Consider the following 15,900-nt stretch of genomic DNA (forward strand, 5'->3'; position numbering starts at 1 on the left):
GAAAGAGATCATGTAATGAAAAACTCCTTTTTACAAGAAAAATGTAAATGTTTTTCTATTCCTGACTGAGAACACGGAGAAGTCTGTTTGACAGTAGCTATTTGGACAAAAAGTGAGCCAAGTTCATACTCATGTTTACTAGCAAGGTAAGCCAAGCTATTGCTGCTGTCTGAAGTAACTCAGCTGGCTATTCCCCACCTGCTGTTTTGTAGTAATGGGAGAGAAAAGTCTTCAACTATCTTGGCAATTTGTACATCTGGAAGTGATTCATATTGTAAGAAAGATAGCAAAACAAGATAATTTCCATAATTTACAAAGTGTCATTGGTTAGACTTACTGGATAGCCTTTTCCCTGGCTTGATAGTTTAATGTATAGATTCTGAGGCAAGAGTTTCTAGTGAGACCCTCCAAAATTGCAGTAATGCCAGGAAGAGATTTGCAACCAGTGAGAATCACAAAACTATTTTAAATTTAGTAATGTTCTCTTACATTATTCTTTGCCATTTCAGCAGGAATATTCAATGTCTTCCTGGATTTGTGTGACACTACAATTAAAAGAAAGCGGTAGCTAAAATGGTCTAAGCTGAAAACAGGAATCATAGACTAATAAAATAATTTAAGTTGGAAAGGACCTCTGAAAGTCATCTTGGCCAATCCCATGCTCAAAGGAGGGCCAGGTTTGAAGGTTAGATCTAACTTCTAAGTTCTATCAGGCTTCTCAGGATTATTCTAGAGCCTTTCTGGGCAACCTGTTGCAATGTTGCTCACCCTTACAGTGAAGAAAACTTCCTAATATTCAGTAAGAATTTCCCTTGTTGCAATTTATGTCCATTGCATTTCATCTTCCAGTGTGCACGTCTGAAAGTCTGGCTCAGTCTTCATTAAAACACTTCTATGTTTGCTTATGCAGCAGAATTATTCCCCCCGCTGCCCCCGTTTAGTTTTCTCATTTTAAAACTAAGTGAAACAAGCTCTATCAGCCTTTCCTTGTACTTCAAATTAAGGAGCCAGTTAATAGGCCAGTCTTGCTTTGTTTTCAGTAGCCTGCCAATATTGGGTGCATGTGTAAATATCACTGCCACAGTGGCATAAAACAGCTGATCTTACTCTTTCATAGTCTTGCTGAAAACTATAAAAAAGCTGCAGTGGTATATCCTGAAGATGTCTGCTTTGGTTGGTGAGAATGCCAGACATTGTAATGAAGTACTACGGTATTCTTTTGAAAGGTTTCTTTAACGTTGAAATCCTATGAATCGCCCTAGCCATAGCTTCTATCCCTGTAGCATAAAACACTGTTCTTACCAAATTTAAAGTAAACAGTTAGCTAAATGCTTGCATAACGGGTTTTGTTTGATGTTTTAAGGACATTCCATATTACAGAAGGTATGGAGATTTGTCTAGAGTACCATTGCACTTTTTTAATTTACTGATAGTACTAACCTAAGCAGAAGGGGTTTTTTCAGCAGATTCACTCTGGGATTTTCAGAGTAGCCTCCAAATCCTAATTCAGATTATCAACTCAGATTTGGGGTACCTGAATTTGGGTGTCACCCCAAATTCTGTTGAAATTCATGGTGAGTTATGTCTTTCCTTGAAAACATCAACAATTATGTTCAAAAGTAAAGGCATAGCTGATTTTTCATTGCTGATTGTTCTAAGTGTGTGTAGAATAAGTAGCATATTAGAGCAATGTCCCCAGACACTGAAGTCCTCTGTCCAACATCCTAACAAGCCACCACAAAGACATGTGCTATGTCTGTAGTGGCCATAACCGGACACTTTTGTCACAGGGTATTGCAGTTCTGTTAGTGTGTCAGAATACGCTTCAGTCCCAGTGATCATTCAGACGAGCTTTGGTATTGGCATCTGAGTAGGAGAGTTTTAATTTTGAAAATTTTTTGTCTTTTATGTCCTTGGAGATTTGTAAGGATATTTGAGAGCGCAAGACCATTAGACTAAAACTTGAGATGGAAACTGGTCCAGCTAAGGTTTAAGGAATATTTTCATCACCTTCATATTGTAGAAGTCTTTTTACTCTCTGCAGTGGAGCAAGTGGCAGGACAAGTTTGCATTTGAAGGCAACTCTACCTGTGTATATAAGGGGGCCCTGAGGCATAGAGAAAAGAATTGCCCTTTGTTGTGCAATTGAGTGGGTAGAAATGGATGAGACAGCAGTGAATTCTGTATCTGTAGAGGCAGCTGTGTTGTAGCCATAATTCATTTCAATAATGTTGCAAAAGCTGGCTTGCACCCTTTATAATACAGTAGTTCTGAACAATCTAACAAACATATGCAGAATTTATATTTAAAACTTAAACACTTTAAAATGTCAAAAGTTGCATCAATTATCTTTTATATTTTACCAGTCTAATGTTATACTTAAATCTTTTGAAATTTTTGTTCTTTAAATTAGAGGTATTACCTACAGGAAAACTCTAGTTGGAGTATTCTAAGCAAAAATAATTTAAAATTAGGTGTTCACTTCTGCAAGTTAGTCTTGAAAATAATTTCAGCTGTCATTTCATGGTTTTTAAGATTTCCCATTTCACCTTCTCAGTGTTTTGTTTTGTTTTGTTTTTTTTCCCTTTCAAACCATAAATTAGGAGGCAGCAAAGCATATAGCACTGTGTGTTTTATTTTGTCATGAACAGATACAGGCTTTCCATGTACGTCAGCTAACCTACACCATTAGTGTACTGTTATTTTGTAAGTATTTTCTCAATATGTGGAAAAACAGAAGCCACGTGACTGTTGGGGGGGGGCGGGGGAGATCTCACAGAAAAAAAGTCAACTTTGGAAGATAAGTTCCCACTTACCATCCCAATGTATTTAACCTACACTGCTGGTGAATATTGAGAGAGGAAAAGATTTGTGGATAGTGTACATTCTAAATGTGAATAGTTTGGCACTTCTTTTCCTTAGGATTTTATAATACTTTCTTCCAGATGTCTTGTGGTAAGAACAGGGCAGTTTGTTTGGGTCGGGTCCCACCCCCTGAGTTCTGTATTTGTCCTGCGTAGGAAGTGCACAAAGCCTGCTTCTGAATTTGCAGTCTCATCTAATCAAGAGACTTCTTTACATTTGTTGTCTTTCTAAAACAAGAGAAAAGTATATTTTCCATTCCAACTTGCTTATAAACATGATATTGCAAAATGCCTAGAGTAGATAGTTTCACAGGCTATCCTTTATACCATTGGTTTTTCTAGTTATTACAGTTAGTAGTAATTCTGATTTCTAGCGAAAAGGAGGGTATTCTGATTTACTGCTGTCTTAAAGAGCTTACTGCACTTCGAAGGGGAGAGCATTTGCATACTGATCAAATTCCTAAAATCCCAGAGCCTCTTTATTTCGGACACCACCACTCCCTCCACCCCCTGTCCTCTAGTCCCTTTCCAGGAGATAACTGGACGCACTATTGACATCTCAAGTTCGTTGTCTAAGAAGTCTCTTTTAGGTCTGGTTGATTAATTCCCTCTCCCAGGTTACTACTTCCTCGGGAGCTGCCTGAGGTAACTGCACTCTGATGTATCATTTATATGGGTGGCTGGACACTGCTCTCTTCTCAGTATTTCATTGCTTTTTAGATGACAACTGTTGGATGACATCTTACATGGGAGCGACATAACAGACTCAATGAACAGCAAGCAAGGTCATTTAAGGGCTGTTAATAATTTTGAGCCCTGTCTAAATTAGTGTTTTGTCTTTATTAATGTAAAAAATATTTTTTAATTCAGACAACTTTCTGTGGTATCTACACTAAGTTAGTGCCACACATTTTGGTTTGCTGAGGATCCACTTTTTGGACTGTTAGCGCAATTCAGCGGCATCATAAATGTGTATGAATTACAGTCCTAAAGCTTACTGTTTTTTTCCTTTTGCATCCAATTTAAGTTGCTCAGTGCTTTTTTTTTTTTTTTTTTTTCCCCCCTGTGCTTCATTCTCTCCAAAGAATAAATACATTCATCAAATCTTTGGGGTTTTTTGTGTGTACACCCAGATGAATGGTTGAATCTTCCTTTCAAGGAGGTGAAGAGGGGAAAGGAAAAGTCGTCTGCTGGTTGTATGTAATATTAGAGTTTGTACTCTCTTGTTGTTTCCTGTGTTCAGAAAATAGAAATTTTGGTGACTATCCACTATGTCTTAGAGATACCAGAGGTTAGAGGGTGAAAAAGGTAAATGGTCTTAAAGTCCAAGAACTTGGTACTAGATCCCATCTAGACCCTTCAGGAATTGACCATTATTGGTTAAAGTAAAGGAGAAAAGAAAAAAACGCAAGCTCTTTATTCCATGTAGAAGATATGACTGACTTTGTATGACTAAAAATACTGTGCTCTGTGGTCAACATGGTATGAATTAAAAACTTGTTTACAGGGATATTTTGGAGCTCTTATGCTGCATTGCTCCTCTGGCATGCTGTGATCTGCAGAGCTGGTATGATTTCTTTTGCTCCTACCTAGATAGATGGAATTGGCTGAGCTCTTTGCCCTTCATCAAAGTTGATCATATTCGGGGATCATACTGGTTTTGGATTAGTGCATGCATTTGAATATTTGTGACAGCTACAGCTTGTAGAATTTTCTGCATGGATAGCTAGCTGTTCCTTTCCTGACATTTCAAACTGAAGGGCTGTACATGAAGGCAAATTACTTAGGGAAGATGTTCAAGTCACTTGGAAAGATCAGTTTACAGATTTTTGCAGCAATAAATAGTGCTTTTATTAGAAAAATGAGTCAAATCAGGGAAATATTCTCTTACAGTAATCCACTGAATATGCATTCCTTTTGTATTCTGCTTTTACTTTGGGGTTTTGTGTTTTATTTATTTATTTATTTATTTATTTAACTTAGCATATTATGGTTCCTTTAATGAGAACAAAGGAAAATGGGTTGGTGCCAGCTCCAACCAAGATGCCAGAAATTCCTTTGCTCAGAGGTTTCCGGGCCAGTGATTGAGCTCCCCATACTAAAACTAAAGGCAAGTTAGAACAATTTGTAGAGAGGCACTGGTCTATCTCACCATAAATAAAAATACTTTAAAAATCTAAGTGCAGTATAGCATCCTTGGGGGGAGGGGGAGGAAAAAAAAAAAGATTGGACTAGAATAAGACTAACTCTTTCAGTCCAAAAATCTTCCTTGTCTTTTGTCAGACCTCCCATAAGTATTTTAAGAAACCTGCTTTGCATGAGCAGACTAAAGCAAAGTGAGTAGAGTATACTGAATTTCAGTAAAAGCATGTCTAAAGGCTCCGTATGAAGAAGGGGTCCTGTTGTGGTAAAGTGTTTATAGACATGAAAGATAAGTTTTTCATTAAATATTCCAACCTGGTCAGATGAAAATGTTGGCTGCTATTTGTTTTAAAATGTTTAAAGCTTCAAGGCTTAAACAGGTAGAAGGAAGGATTTAATGAGGTTATTACTCCTTTTGAAACACATAGTAACAGCTACTGTTGATGGAAGGTCAGCTGAATCAATCATCTAACTGGCATGGGAATTCACATGCTGTAAATAACAATTAGAAAGCAACTGCTTGCTGTATATATGGGCGGAGTGATATCCTATACCATTTCCCTGAACATCTGTTTATTTGAAAGAAGTATTATCTTTTCACTGACATAGATAGAATTGCATAAAATGGATAAGCTTTTCCTATTTCATAGAATCTTTGGCAGTTTATAGGATTTTAGAAACTGAGGAAGGAGACCTATTGGGATAGGATTATAGTCTCCAAAATCAAGAAGCTTCTGAGATGATAGTAAGGAGCAGGTTAACCAAATTCTAAGAATACTAATTTGCACAAGTTCCCTTGTATGTTATGTTACTGGAAAGTACTTGTTTAATTTCCAAGGATATGGGTATAAAAACTCATTCAGCATTTAAAGGGGGACTTGATTGAATGGGAGATGATGTTTGGGGTCAATTCTTTCAGTTCCTAGAGTAGTTAAGTCTCATGCAATTGCTTTCCATGTCTGTATCTTTCCTGAGTAAGTTTGGAGTCTCTTGTCCAGTTTTGGTCAGGTGAGGCAGAGGAGTAAGAAATGATAATATGGTTGTGATTACCAGTACGTTAAACTTCAGTAACTGCCTGGAGGAGAGACCAAAATTAACTTCCTCACTAAAAGAAGGGCTTCAGGACAAAACAGAAGACTATCTGTTCTGGTTGTGTCTGCTAATAGCTAATCATCATGTGTATTTTGGGATTAGCTGCAGCATATGCTATTTTTTTGCCCAGGTACTGAAAGAGGTGAAAAAAAGTTATGGGAAGAGACCTACATGGGGCTCGATTTACTGGTAGAGCCTTGGCATTGAAGGAGAACTGGCTGTGCAGGAAGCTGGGATTAGTGCGGTAAAGTAGAGGTTCGGTGAAGTGTGACAGATCCATAGGAAATGAGCTTTTCAGTTCCCTTGTTCATGGAACAACTTTGTTAAAAGGCAGCTAGAAAGCTTCATCTTTCTCCAGTTTGGAAAGGGCATTTGAGGAGATTGAAGAAGTGGAGGCATAGTGATGGATTATTTATAGGCTGAACAGCTAGGGAAAGCATTGTGGCAGATCGAGCAAAAATTAAGTGGAAAAACGGCTGTTGGCAAAGTTTGGTGAATGAAGTTTTCCTTCTGACTTGTTATCTTCCTGTGAGCATTTCATTAATGTATAGGGTCAGAACTTTGGCTTGACCTTGAAGTCATGGATATATAGTTCTAAAACTTCATATGCTGTGAAGTTTTCAGGCCTTGTATTGTTTCTTTTGTCCCTGGCAAGATATGAATGAGATCTGAGCTTTAGTATGGCTCCAAAGCACTGTTGCAATATAAGTTTTGAATAATAATGGTGGTGTACTCCATTCCTAAAATGTGTTGATCAGGTGCCTTTGTATAAGGGATGCAAAGGTGGTTGTAACCTTTTCAGAAACCAAGCAAGCTTTTCCTTTGTCAGATGCTTTTCATCATGGTATTTTTCTCTGAAGAAAGAATTTACATTATACTTTTGGTTATTATAGTTAAAAACTCCTGCCAGGTCTGTTTTTACAATTCTGCAGCATAAAATACTCGCTAAATGTGAAGGGGGAACCCCAAAACAAAACCCTGGTTTTCCTTAGGAATGAGTATTTTGTCCTTGAAGAATGCTTGAACATCTTAAAGTCTTGTACTCCTGCAGAAGGAGAGGTCATCTCTCTTGCACAATGCCTTATGTGCAATTGCTGTGAAGACTTTTAAAAAAAATTGTATGTTGATACAGCCAGACTTAGCCATCGTCTTCACTTTTCAAAATTGTTGGGCATTCAACGTCTCTGTTCAGAGAAAATAATTTAAGTGATCTGAGCTATCCCTTATCCAGGACTGAGATGCCTGTGTCAAGTTCCTAGTTGTTACCAAGTCTAGGAAGCAAGATGCTTTGAACTCCTGGTTTTAACCTTAATGTTTTTAATTGTTCTCTTAAAATAAATCGTATGATAGTTGTTAGAGCATACAAGGAATACTTAAGACGTTTAATTCTGTTCCTTAATGTAAGGGGTTCTCTGCTTGCTTTTTATTATTAGAAATTGTGCAACTATGTAACCTAGTCCTCACATACATGTCCCTACCCTAAGAGCTATGCTTTTAACTTCAGCTCGGGAAAGACAAAGGGACCTTTCTGATCCCTGTTAACTTGAAGAGGTGTGCTTGCTAAGATTGTAATCCAGGTCAATTGGTCCACTGGTGACGGGTTGGGGAGCTGGGGAAGAATCGGCCTCCAATTGTCTTGTATCTGTTACTGTACCCCCTTTCTGGGATTGGGGGAGGGAGGTCTAGGGAAATCTAACTGATGAGCTGCAGTAGGATAGAGGGCATGTAGGCTTGAGTTCACTTTGGCAAAACAACCTGCCTTTTTGCCTCTGATACTTCAGGAAGCAAATTCTTCACCAGCAGGAGAAAGGACAGTTGGTGAGAAGGCATTCATGCTATGAGAAACTTGTTAATATTTGAGGTTTCTGCTGAGCAGTTGTCTCAGGAGGAGCTGAATTGACTTTTCCACTTTAATAGTATCAGCTATGAAGAACTTTCTAGGGGAAAAAATAAGTCTTAAATTTATTGCCACATGTGTATGGGCAATGTAGAAAGCCCAGTGGGTGGAGTTCAGTGTTGTAGGGTGGCAAGGGCTCAGCCTTCAAAATAAGTAAGATATGGCATCGAACTGTAGGACTTTGAGCCCAAACAAAATGCCAGCTCATGAGGCAGGGAGTTTTGCATAAGGACTGGATGAACTTGAATCCTTTTAAAATTGAGTACAGATTTACGGATCAGACAGACCAGGTCTCCTTTTTGAGATGACAACTAGAGGGTACAGTTGATACCTCAGTTTGTCCAGTGGACACTGGAGCATGCCTGTGTGCATAATGTTGAAGCCTAATTTATTGATTCGTGTCAAAAGGTCATCAGAAAGCATAAGCTGTTACTAGAACCACAATGCAGCTTAATGTGAATTAAAAAAAACACTCTTCTGTCTCAGTTGAGATACAAACCCAGAGAATCCATGACTGTAAGCATCTCTCTTAATGTGCGTGTGTGTGCGTGTGTACGTCTGCTCATACTGGATACTGTCCTCATAGGAGCACTGTGAAGCTTCATTAAAGTTTTTAAAGTGCTTTATGATCCTCAGATGGAAGGTGCTTGGAAATGAAGTGTTTGTAATCAGATAAGTTAGTAGCACATAACAAGGATATAACCTATTAACACTAGCTATTAGCAGCGCTGTTAGCATCAGAAAGCTTAATGGTGAGGTTTTAAAGTGCAGTTGCCCTCTGAAAAGGGATGTGCAGATTTTATATATGCTGTGTATTTTTACGCTCTACTCCACTGTTTTCTGAACTACTGTGCTGCTGCTTCTTCCACAATTTCGGTTGGGGAAATGCTGCATTAAAAAAAAAAAAAAAAAACCAACTCAAACCAAAAAACCAACAACAAAAACCAACCAAAACAAAAAAACAAAACTTTTTGTGAGCCATTTTAACCAATATGCCAACAGGAATAGATAAAGAATGAGGTATGTTTCAGTTGTTAGCTTAGTTGAAAAAAATCAAAGTATTTATTTCATTTATTTTTATATTAAAATAAGGATTTTGAGGTTGCTTCCAAATAGCATTTTAAAGGAGACAAAGTGTGGGTAATTTTCACCTTGTCAAGTGGAGTCCATGTTTCTTTATGGAAGACAAACTAGTCAAGGTAAAACCTAGGCCCATAGCCCAGATGTTTTTGAGTGCTAAATAACCCAAGCTGTTTTATCCATGCTACAGTTACTTAAGTCTTGCCTATACTGGCCTAAGTATTTTTAGTTCACTGATTATTTGCTTGTCCCCAAAAAATTTTTCTGATTGAAAAAGCTTTGTAAATAGAACATTGACAAGGTGAAATTTCATAGCAGTGATTTACACTCTATACACAGCAACTCAAGTGAGTGCTGGTTGCTTAAAGTCATCACAGTACTATCAACTCCTTGAAGTAAAAGCTTCCAGGACTTTAGAATGGAGAGCTGGCAAGCCCTACTGAAGTTAAGAGGATTTATAAGTCTGAGTAAAACAATTTGGCTTTTGAGAGGGAGTAAAATTATCTGTAGCTTAGTGCATACTGTCATACTCGGTGTGAACATGTATAGAACATGCAGCTGCAATACTTAATGTAATTTTTCAGAAGGGGGATAGCTGTTTCATAAATATGCATATATATTTCCTTTTATGAAACTGTGTAAATCAGATGCCTAGCAGTTGTTTTGGGTTTTGTCTTTAGATATTCAGAGCAGTTGTGCTGTTCTCTTCGGGTCTTGCCACAAATAAGAACATGCTCATTGAGACTTCACCACATTTCTTAAATTGCTGTGTTTGGATTAGCCCTGCCACAAAGCGCCGCAAGCTGTTAGATCCAGCAGGCCGATTCTCTGCTCTGGTTTAGACAGAGCAACCTGAATACCTAGCATCTAACTGCTTTTATTTCATTAAGTACCTGTAAATGCAACACGCATTAGCTATTTCCAGAGTTTCATGAGCCTGCAGAGATAGGTGTCGGGGTGGTTACAGTGCAGGCTGTGGTCCTGTTGAAGAAATCCCCTCACTGGGGGAATCTCCAATCGAGAGTTTCTGTACCTTACTGCGAGGGTAGCTGGAGCAAAGCGTGTCAAAACCTGAGCCGTATTAGCCATTCGTAGCCTCCTGATGATTTTTTTTGAAACACAATGTTTAGCCAATGACTGAGGTAGTATGATAATATACACTAATGGTTTTTATTCTCATTCATAACATCTGCACCTTCTGCCCCTCTGAATTCATTCCCGGGGAGTGCCCCCCATGACTTCTCAAGTTAGTTTCGTTCTGTGGTGTTTTTATCACTGCTAGTGCAGTCTTTTTTACTTTGTACATAGTTATAGTGCAAAACTGTACAGAATTAAAAACTCGGTTATGTTAAGGGTATATCCCGAGGGTGCTCCCGTGAGCTTCCCGATCTGCGGTCAGTTCTCTCACCGGGCATGGTTACGTTACAGGGTCGGTTCAGGCATTTCTTACCTGTGTCGGGCTGACTCAGGAGCAAGTCTCCTCACAGCAGAATCATACTTGCATTACCATATACTGTTTCTGAACTGTCGAACTGTTTCTGCACATTCAAGGTAATGTCTGGGAACATCCTGCAGGTTTTTTAATGTTGCAACATGCTGGGATTCTCTCTTTCAACTGCTGGAGCATTTATCTATGGAAATTGTGGGAAGAGACTATCAAGTGTCTGCCTAATGATTGAGTTGCAGCCTGAGACTTAAAGGCAGTAGGAGCGACCGAGTTTGCTCTGCTGTGCTGCAGGTGTTCATGCCTCTGAACCTGGATCTCAGGTTGACGCGTGCACGTCGTGTAGACAGTCTGGTTACAGCCTGGATTCATTGTGGACTGAAGAGGAACCTCTTCTTGTCCTTGAACCAGGATGGGGCACTTAAAATGTGGTTTCCTCTCGAGGTAAGTGCTAGGGTCAAGTGTCCGCCAGGGCACCGCAGAAGAGTGCGTGTGGCTAGTGGGACTTACACGTTTCATCATTCACCGTCTGCAGCCTTAATGTGGAATTAGCATCATTATCTGCTTTATTTTTAGCTAGTTTTCAAGAGAAACGCTCCAGCCGAGTTGCTCTCCGTATTCTCAGGGCTCACCTATTTTACCCGCTCTGTGCGTTGCCTTTGCAGGATGAACGGAGCAGAAGGAAGCGGGCGGGGAGCGCGTTCGAGCGGCGCTGCTTGGCGGGGAGCAGTCGTCCCCCGCTGCAGGCAGGGCGCGGTCCCTTTAAGGCGGGGAGTAGGCGGGCCCCGCCTCGTGATTGACAGCCCGCCTGGAGTCACATGACCTGCCTCTATTTGAAGGTCACAAAAAGCTGCTTCCTTTAGAGAGAGCAAGAGGGAGAGAGAGGGAGGGAGCGGGAGAGTGAGTGAGGGAGTTCAAGCCAAAATGGCCGACAGAGTCTCTGCTGGTTTCTGAACATTTGAAATAAAAAAAAAAAAACAACCACAAAACAAACACAAAATCATTTTTGGATCTTTTTTCATTTCCATTTCTACCTTGTATGCCTCAACTCGCTGGATTTAAGCACTGCTGCACTTTATGAGGTTAGTGGTACGTTTATATTTTATTATTATTATTATTGTTTTTACCTATTACTAGATTTTTAAGAGTCTGAGCTGACCGTTTTCATCTGTGGTTTTGCAGAGGTGTTTTTTCTAGCACAAATACTTGCTTCAGGTGTTGTCTGGTTTTACGTGTAAAGCACTTTTTGTGGATTTTTAGGGCTTTTTAGAAGGAGGTCTCCGTAGAAGTGTATTGTGGATTTTGAAGAGATTTGTAATTTAAAACAACACATAGGCAAATTTCAGAAGATCGTTTGTATTTTCCAAGCTGGTGAAGTACAAGATAGTACTGAAAATCTTGTTTTATTTAAATAGAGGCTTCTTAAAGAGTGATTTCTTCCCCACAGCACACGAAGCTCTTAAATCTGCTGCAAAAATTTGCATATATAAAAATGGGTTTGCATTCTTTCTGCTGCTGGGTCCGACAAGGGACAGATGGGGAAGTGTTCTCACCGGGCCACCCTTCCCAGGGAGAAAGGGGAAAAAAAAACCAAAACCTAAAATCAGGCACCCAAACAGTGAGGGTGCCAGGTGTGGGCAGGGAGCGCGGGGAGGCGCGGGGGTGAGAGGATTCCTGCGCTGGCAGAGCCCCGCCGAGCAGGGCGCAGGCGGCAGCCCCCGGGCTCCGGCGCCGGCTCCGGCTGGGGCTGCCGCTCCCCGCGGCGGCCGGGCCCGCCGTGTCGGCCGGCGCTGGGACCAAACGGCGCTGCCCCCGTAAACACGGCATCGGGAGTTAGAGCGAGCTGGGCGCCCTAGGTAGTGCCGGCTTTCGGGTGCTCTTGCCGTGTCCGGTTGCCCAGAAGTAAGGGGACCCTTCCCTGCTTAACGGGTCTGGCGACTGATGAAATGTGGGGCAGATATTCAGGAACGCACGCTTGCAAATGCCAGATGCTGGGTGCTACTGATGTTTCATAGACTTTTGCTCTGTATTCTTTATAAAACGGGTATTCATCTCCGTGTTAGTAAATGTAGCTAAAAAGCTGTGTTTTCTCGCTCTTTTTTCTTGTCTTCTATGTTACTAAAAATTTAAAACCAAGTTATTTTTTGCATCTCACTCCAGAACCAAGCAGAAAATTAAAGAGAAATAGCTGAAGCTTGCTTTCTGAGAACAAGCCCCTCCTCCTGCATTGTAAGAGTGTGATGTAATGCTCCTTTCTGTGAGGTTAAATGAAAAAAATTCTCTGTGGTGGTATACGTTATTCTTCACCCCTTCCTGACAGGCCTTGTACTGTGATAATTTTTGTAGCTGGGTATTTAAGCAGCAGATAATTATGCAAATAATCATGTGAATGTGCTTTCACACTGCAGTGTGTGTGTGAATTGATTATGGTTAGCAGGTCAACTTTGTAAACCTACAAGATGGGTCATATTTTATGTTTCTTTGTGGCCTTATATCCATGCAGTTAAGTACCAATGGAGGAGACGGATTTGGATATGTTTACTGAAAATGTATCTGGCTGTCCTCATTATTGTCTTGTAGTAGTATGTATCAGGGCTTTTTTCCCCCCTCTACTGCCTAGCAAATATTTGAAATAATTCTGCAGTATATTAAGTTCCTTTGGAAATTAAAGGTGGTTTTTTATTTTAAATTAGAGCAAGCCCATAAAAAAGAACTCTACTCAAATTTGATATAGTGTATTGTGCTGATAATTTTGGTCTTACAAAAGTTTAGTAGTAATGGATAACCCAGTTTGTGTATGAAGTAATACATTCTCCCTGTTTAGGGTTAATGAACTTATTAGATTCCACCCTCGTGTTATTGGCATGTATCTGTGTGAGGGAATATTACAAAAATGCTTTGTGTCTTAGACTTGATGCAGCCTGACGGTTTTGTTATTCAAAGCCTTCTTGGGCTTAGTGGAGATCCTGATGTAGCCAGAATATGTTGAATATACTTGTTGATTGACAAACTTAATTAGAGATTAGAATGGTTTTCAAATACAATATAAAGTAGTAGTAGTAGTATTCTCAAATTTGGTACGTAAAGGACCAAGACACGAATTATGTAGTTTATGTGATAATTGCTATAGCATAGGATGGCTGAACTGAGGAAGTAATGAAAACCTAAATTTTGTCCTGGGTTGTCAGTGTTGTAGGACATAACCTTCCCAGAATCTGTGCTTGAGAAAAGTACTCGCCTTGCATGCAGGTGAAGAATAAGCAGGAATTATTGTCTATATTGTACACTTCCAAATTGTGTAAATGTTAGTATAGCTTGATTGTTAGGAAGGTGGAATACAGGATATTTTCTAATAACTGCAACTACTCATAGCTATAGAAGCTGTCATAGATCAGGCAAAAAGCAACTATTGAGAATAATAGAAGTGATTCCAGTATGGACTCTGCCAAACATTTCAGTAGCTTTGTGAGACAGTACACTGTGAATAGAAAGGACCAATTAAAATAATTCCTCATATAAATATGTCTTTGACCCATCGAATTTTAGGGCAGGGTGTGCTGAGGACTGCAGCCTGTGAAACTGTAGGATTTTAAAAGTGCGAGTCTGAGCAATTCTCAGTACTGTTTGCATTCAGTATGTTCCTGCAGTACAAAGGGAACAAAATACTGATTTAAAATCATTTTGAGAGACATGACTCGAGTTGCAATTTCTAGATCAGTTTGAAGCTTGCAGAAGTGCTGGGGTGGGGGAGCTTTTTCTGCTTCGTTCAGTGTACAGTGATGACAGTGGGCTCGGAAGCTTACTTCATTTTTCTCTTTGCATTTGTATGTCAATTGTTATTGCTATCTACAGGAATCAGTCCCTTTCCAAAGCAGACTGTTTCAGTAGGCTGAAAACTACAGTGAAGTCTGTAGTCAGCAGAGCCCCTGGAGTTTTTTTGCAGTACATCTAAGAGATTCTTGAGAAATAATTGACAGGAAAAGCCTTATTACCATTGAGCTTCAATATACGGGAGTCTGTGGTTCTAATGGGAAAAAAAATCAGGGAAAACAAGTGACTGAAAAATCAGTATGCTTACTTTCAGCAGCTTTTTTTAGCCTCTTTCTCTCCTGCTGGGAAGGAAAAAAAAAAGAAACTTCATAAGATCATACAGTCTGTGCTGGCTGGTTTCAGCTAAACTTAACCTTTTGAGACTTTTGTCTCTTACTTATTAATAGATGTCTGAGTAGAGGAGAAGGCATCCAAATCTATAAATGAAGAAAAATCTATAGAATTAGCGTATTGCTGGAAGAGAATTTTTATCTGTACCTTTCCTAGTACCCTTGCAAAAACCTGTTGTGGCTTGCACCTTGAAGCAGAATTCTTTAATTTTGGTCATTATGGATCTACTTTTCCTTTTGGTGACCAGGATGGAAGGCAAGAAGTTTAATTTACAGTTTTATTTTGAACAATGTTTGTTGGAATCTGCACATTTGGTATTGTCTTCAGCTGGCTGTTTTATAAGTTTGAGGTTTTGGGGTTGTGTTTTTTGGTTTTTTTTTTGGTTTTTTTTTTTTTTTTTTTTTTTGGTTTTTTTTTTTTGCTTTAACTGGTTCAGAAGAAACTTACCTCCTTCTGAAGAGCTGTTTCAGCTTGTTAAGTATTGGTTTCCTATTTAAACAGGTCAAGATTAGAGGCAGGAAGATACATAGGATGTTTAGCTCTAAAAAGCTATACTTCACGTCCTATCAAGGGAATTGGATGTGGGTATCTGGGTTCTAGCTTTGTAACCTTCCTGAAAGTCTTGTAAAGGGTGGTGTGTAATGTCAGAGCAAGTAAGATGTCCTTTCACTTAGAAGAATCCTGCTGAGGAAGCTGGTTAGATTTTAAGTGGCTAAACTTTAAATATTTAGCTATAATTATTGCTGCGGAATTAATTTGATAAACAGATGTAAAATTCAGTTTAGGTGGATACAAAGATTTATTGCTTCTCAAAGCAAGACAAGTTTAGTATTTATTTCAAGAAACAGCAGCTTTAGTTGCTAATGTAACAGTGGAATTTAGTTGGTATGATTGCATGTGCCATACTTCAAATATTGGTCAAACAAGATATCTAAAGTTAGGTGTCAAGATAACACTTTTTGGCCATTTCAGCATTGAGGGCAAATGTGGAGGCATCATGGAGTTAAAAAATAATACATACTGAAAATTATTTCTGTTTTGTTTTAGTGATGGTACCATGATTGTTTTGAAGGGCACAAGAGAAATGATGCCTTTCCCTGTCTGTGGTGAATTCCAGCTCTAGAGCTGTACATTTAGCAATTTTCACTGCTTAAACTCTTTTTCTGCTTTGTACATAGGCTTCTAACCCAAGAAGACAATAGTTTTTTTCTTTTTTTGTA

General features: G+C 39.3%; 1 protein-coding gene across 30 annotated transcripts in view; it reads left to right on the plus strand.

The window, feature by feature from the left end:
* The window catches only part of TNRC6B (trinucleotide repeat containing adaptor 6B), a 134,602-nt gene that overhangs the window by 46,214 nt on the left and 72,488 nt on the right, over positions 1-15,900 (plus strand). The window contains exon 1 of one of the 30 annotated variants that reach the window (XM_082309891.1): positions 11,383-11,608. The exons of 28 other annotated variants lie outside the window; for them this stretch is intronic. Coding sequence is in view for 1 of the 2 variants with exons in the window: in XM_082309887.1 (XP_082166013.1) it covers positions 11,597-11,601 (5 nt within the window). In the remaining variant the exon portion in view is untranslated. Of the gene's footprint in view, positions 1-11,382; positions 11,609-15,900 lie in introns of those variants that run through there. One more of the 30 variants, XM_082309887.1, reaches the window with a different exon arrangement.

The sequence above is a fragment of the Platalea leucorodia genome (assembly GCF_965183815.1).
Source record: "Platalea leucorodia genome assembly, chromosome: 4".
Taxonomy (NCBI): domain Eukaryota; kingdom Metazoa; phylum Chordata; class Aves; order Pelecaniformes; family Threskiornithidae; genus Platalea; species Platalea leucorodia.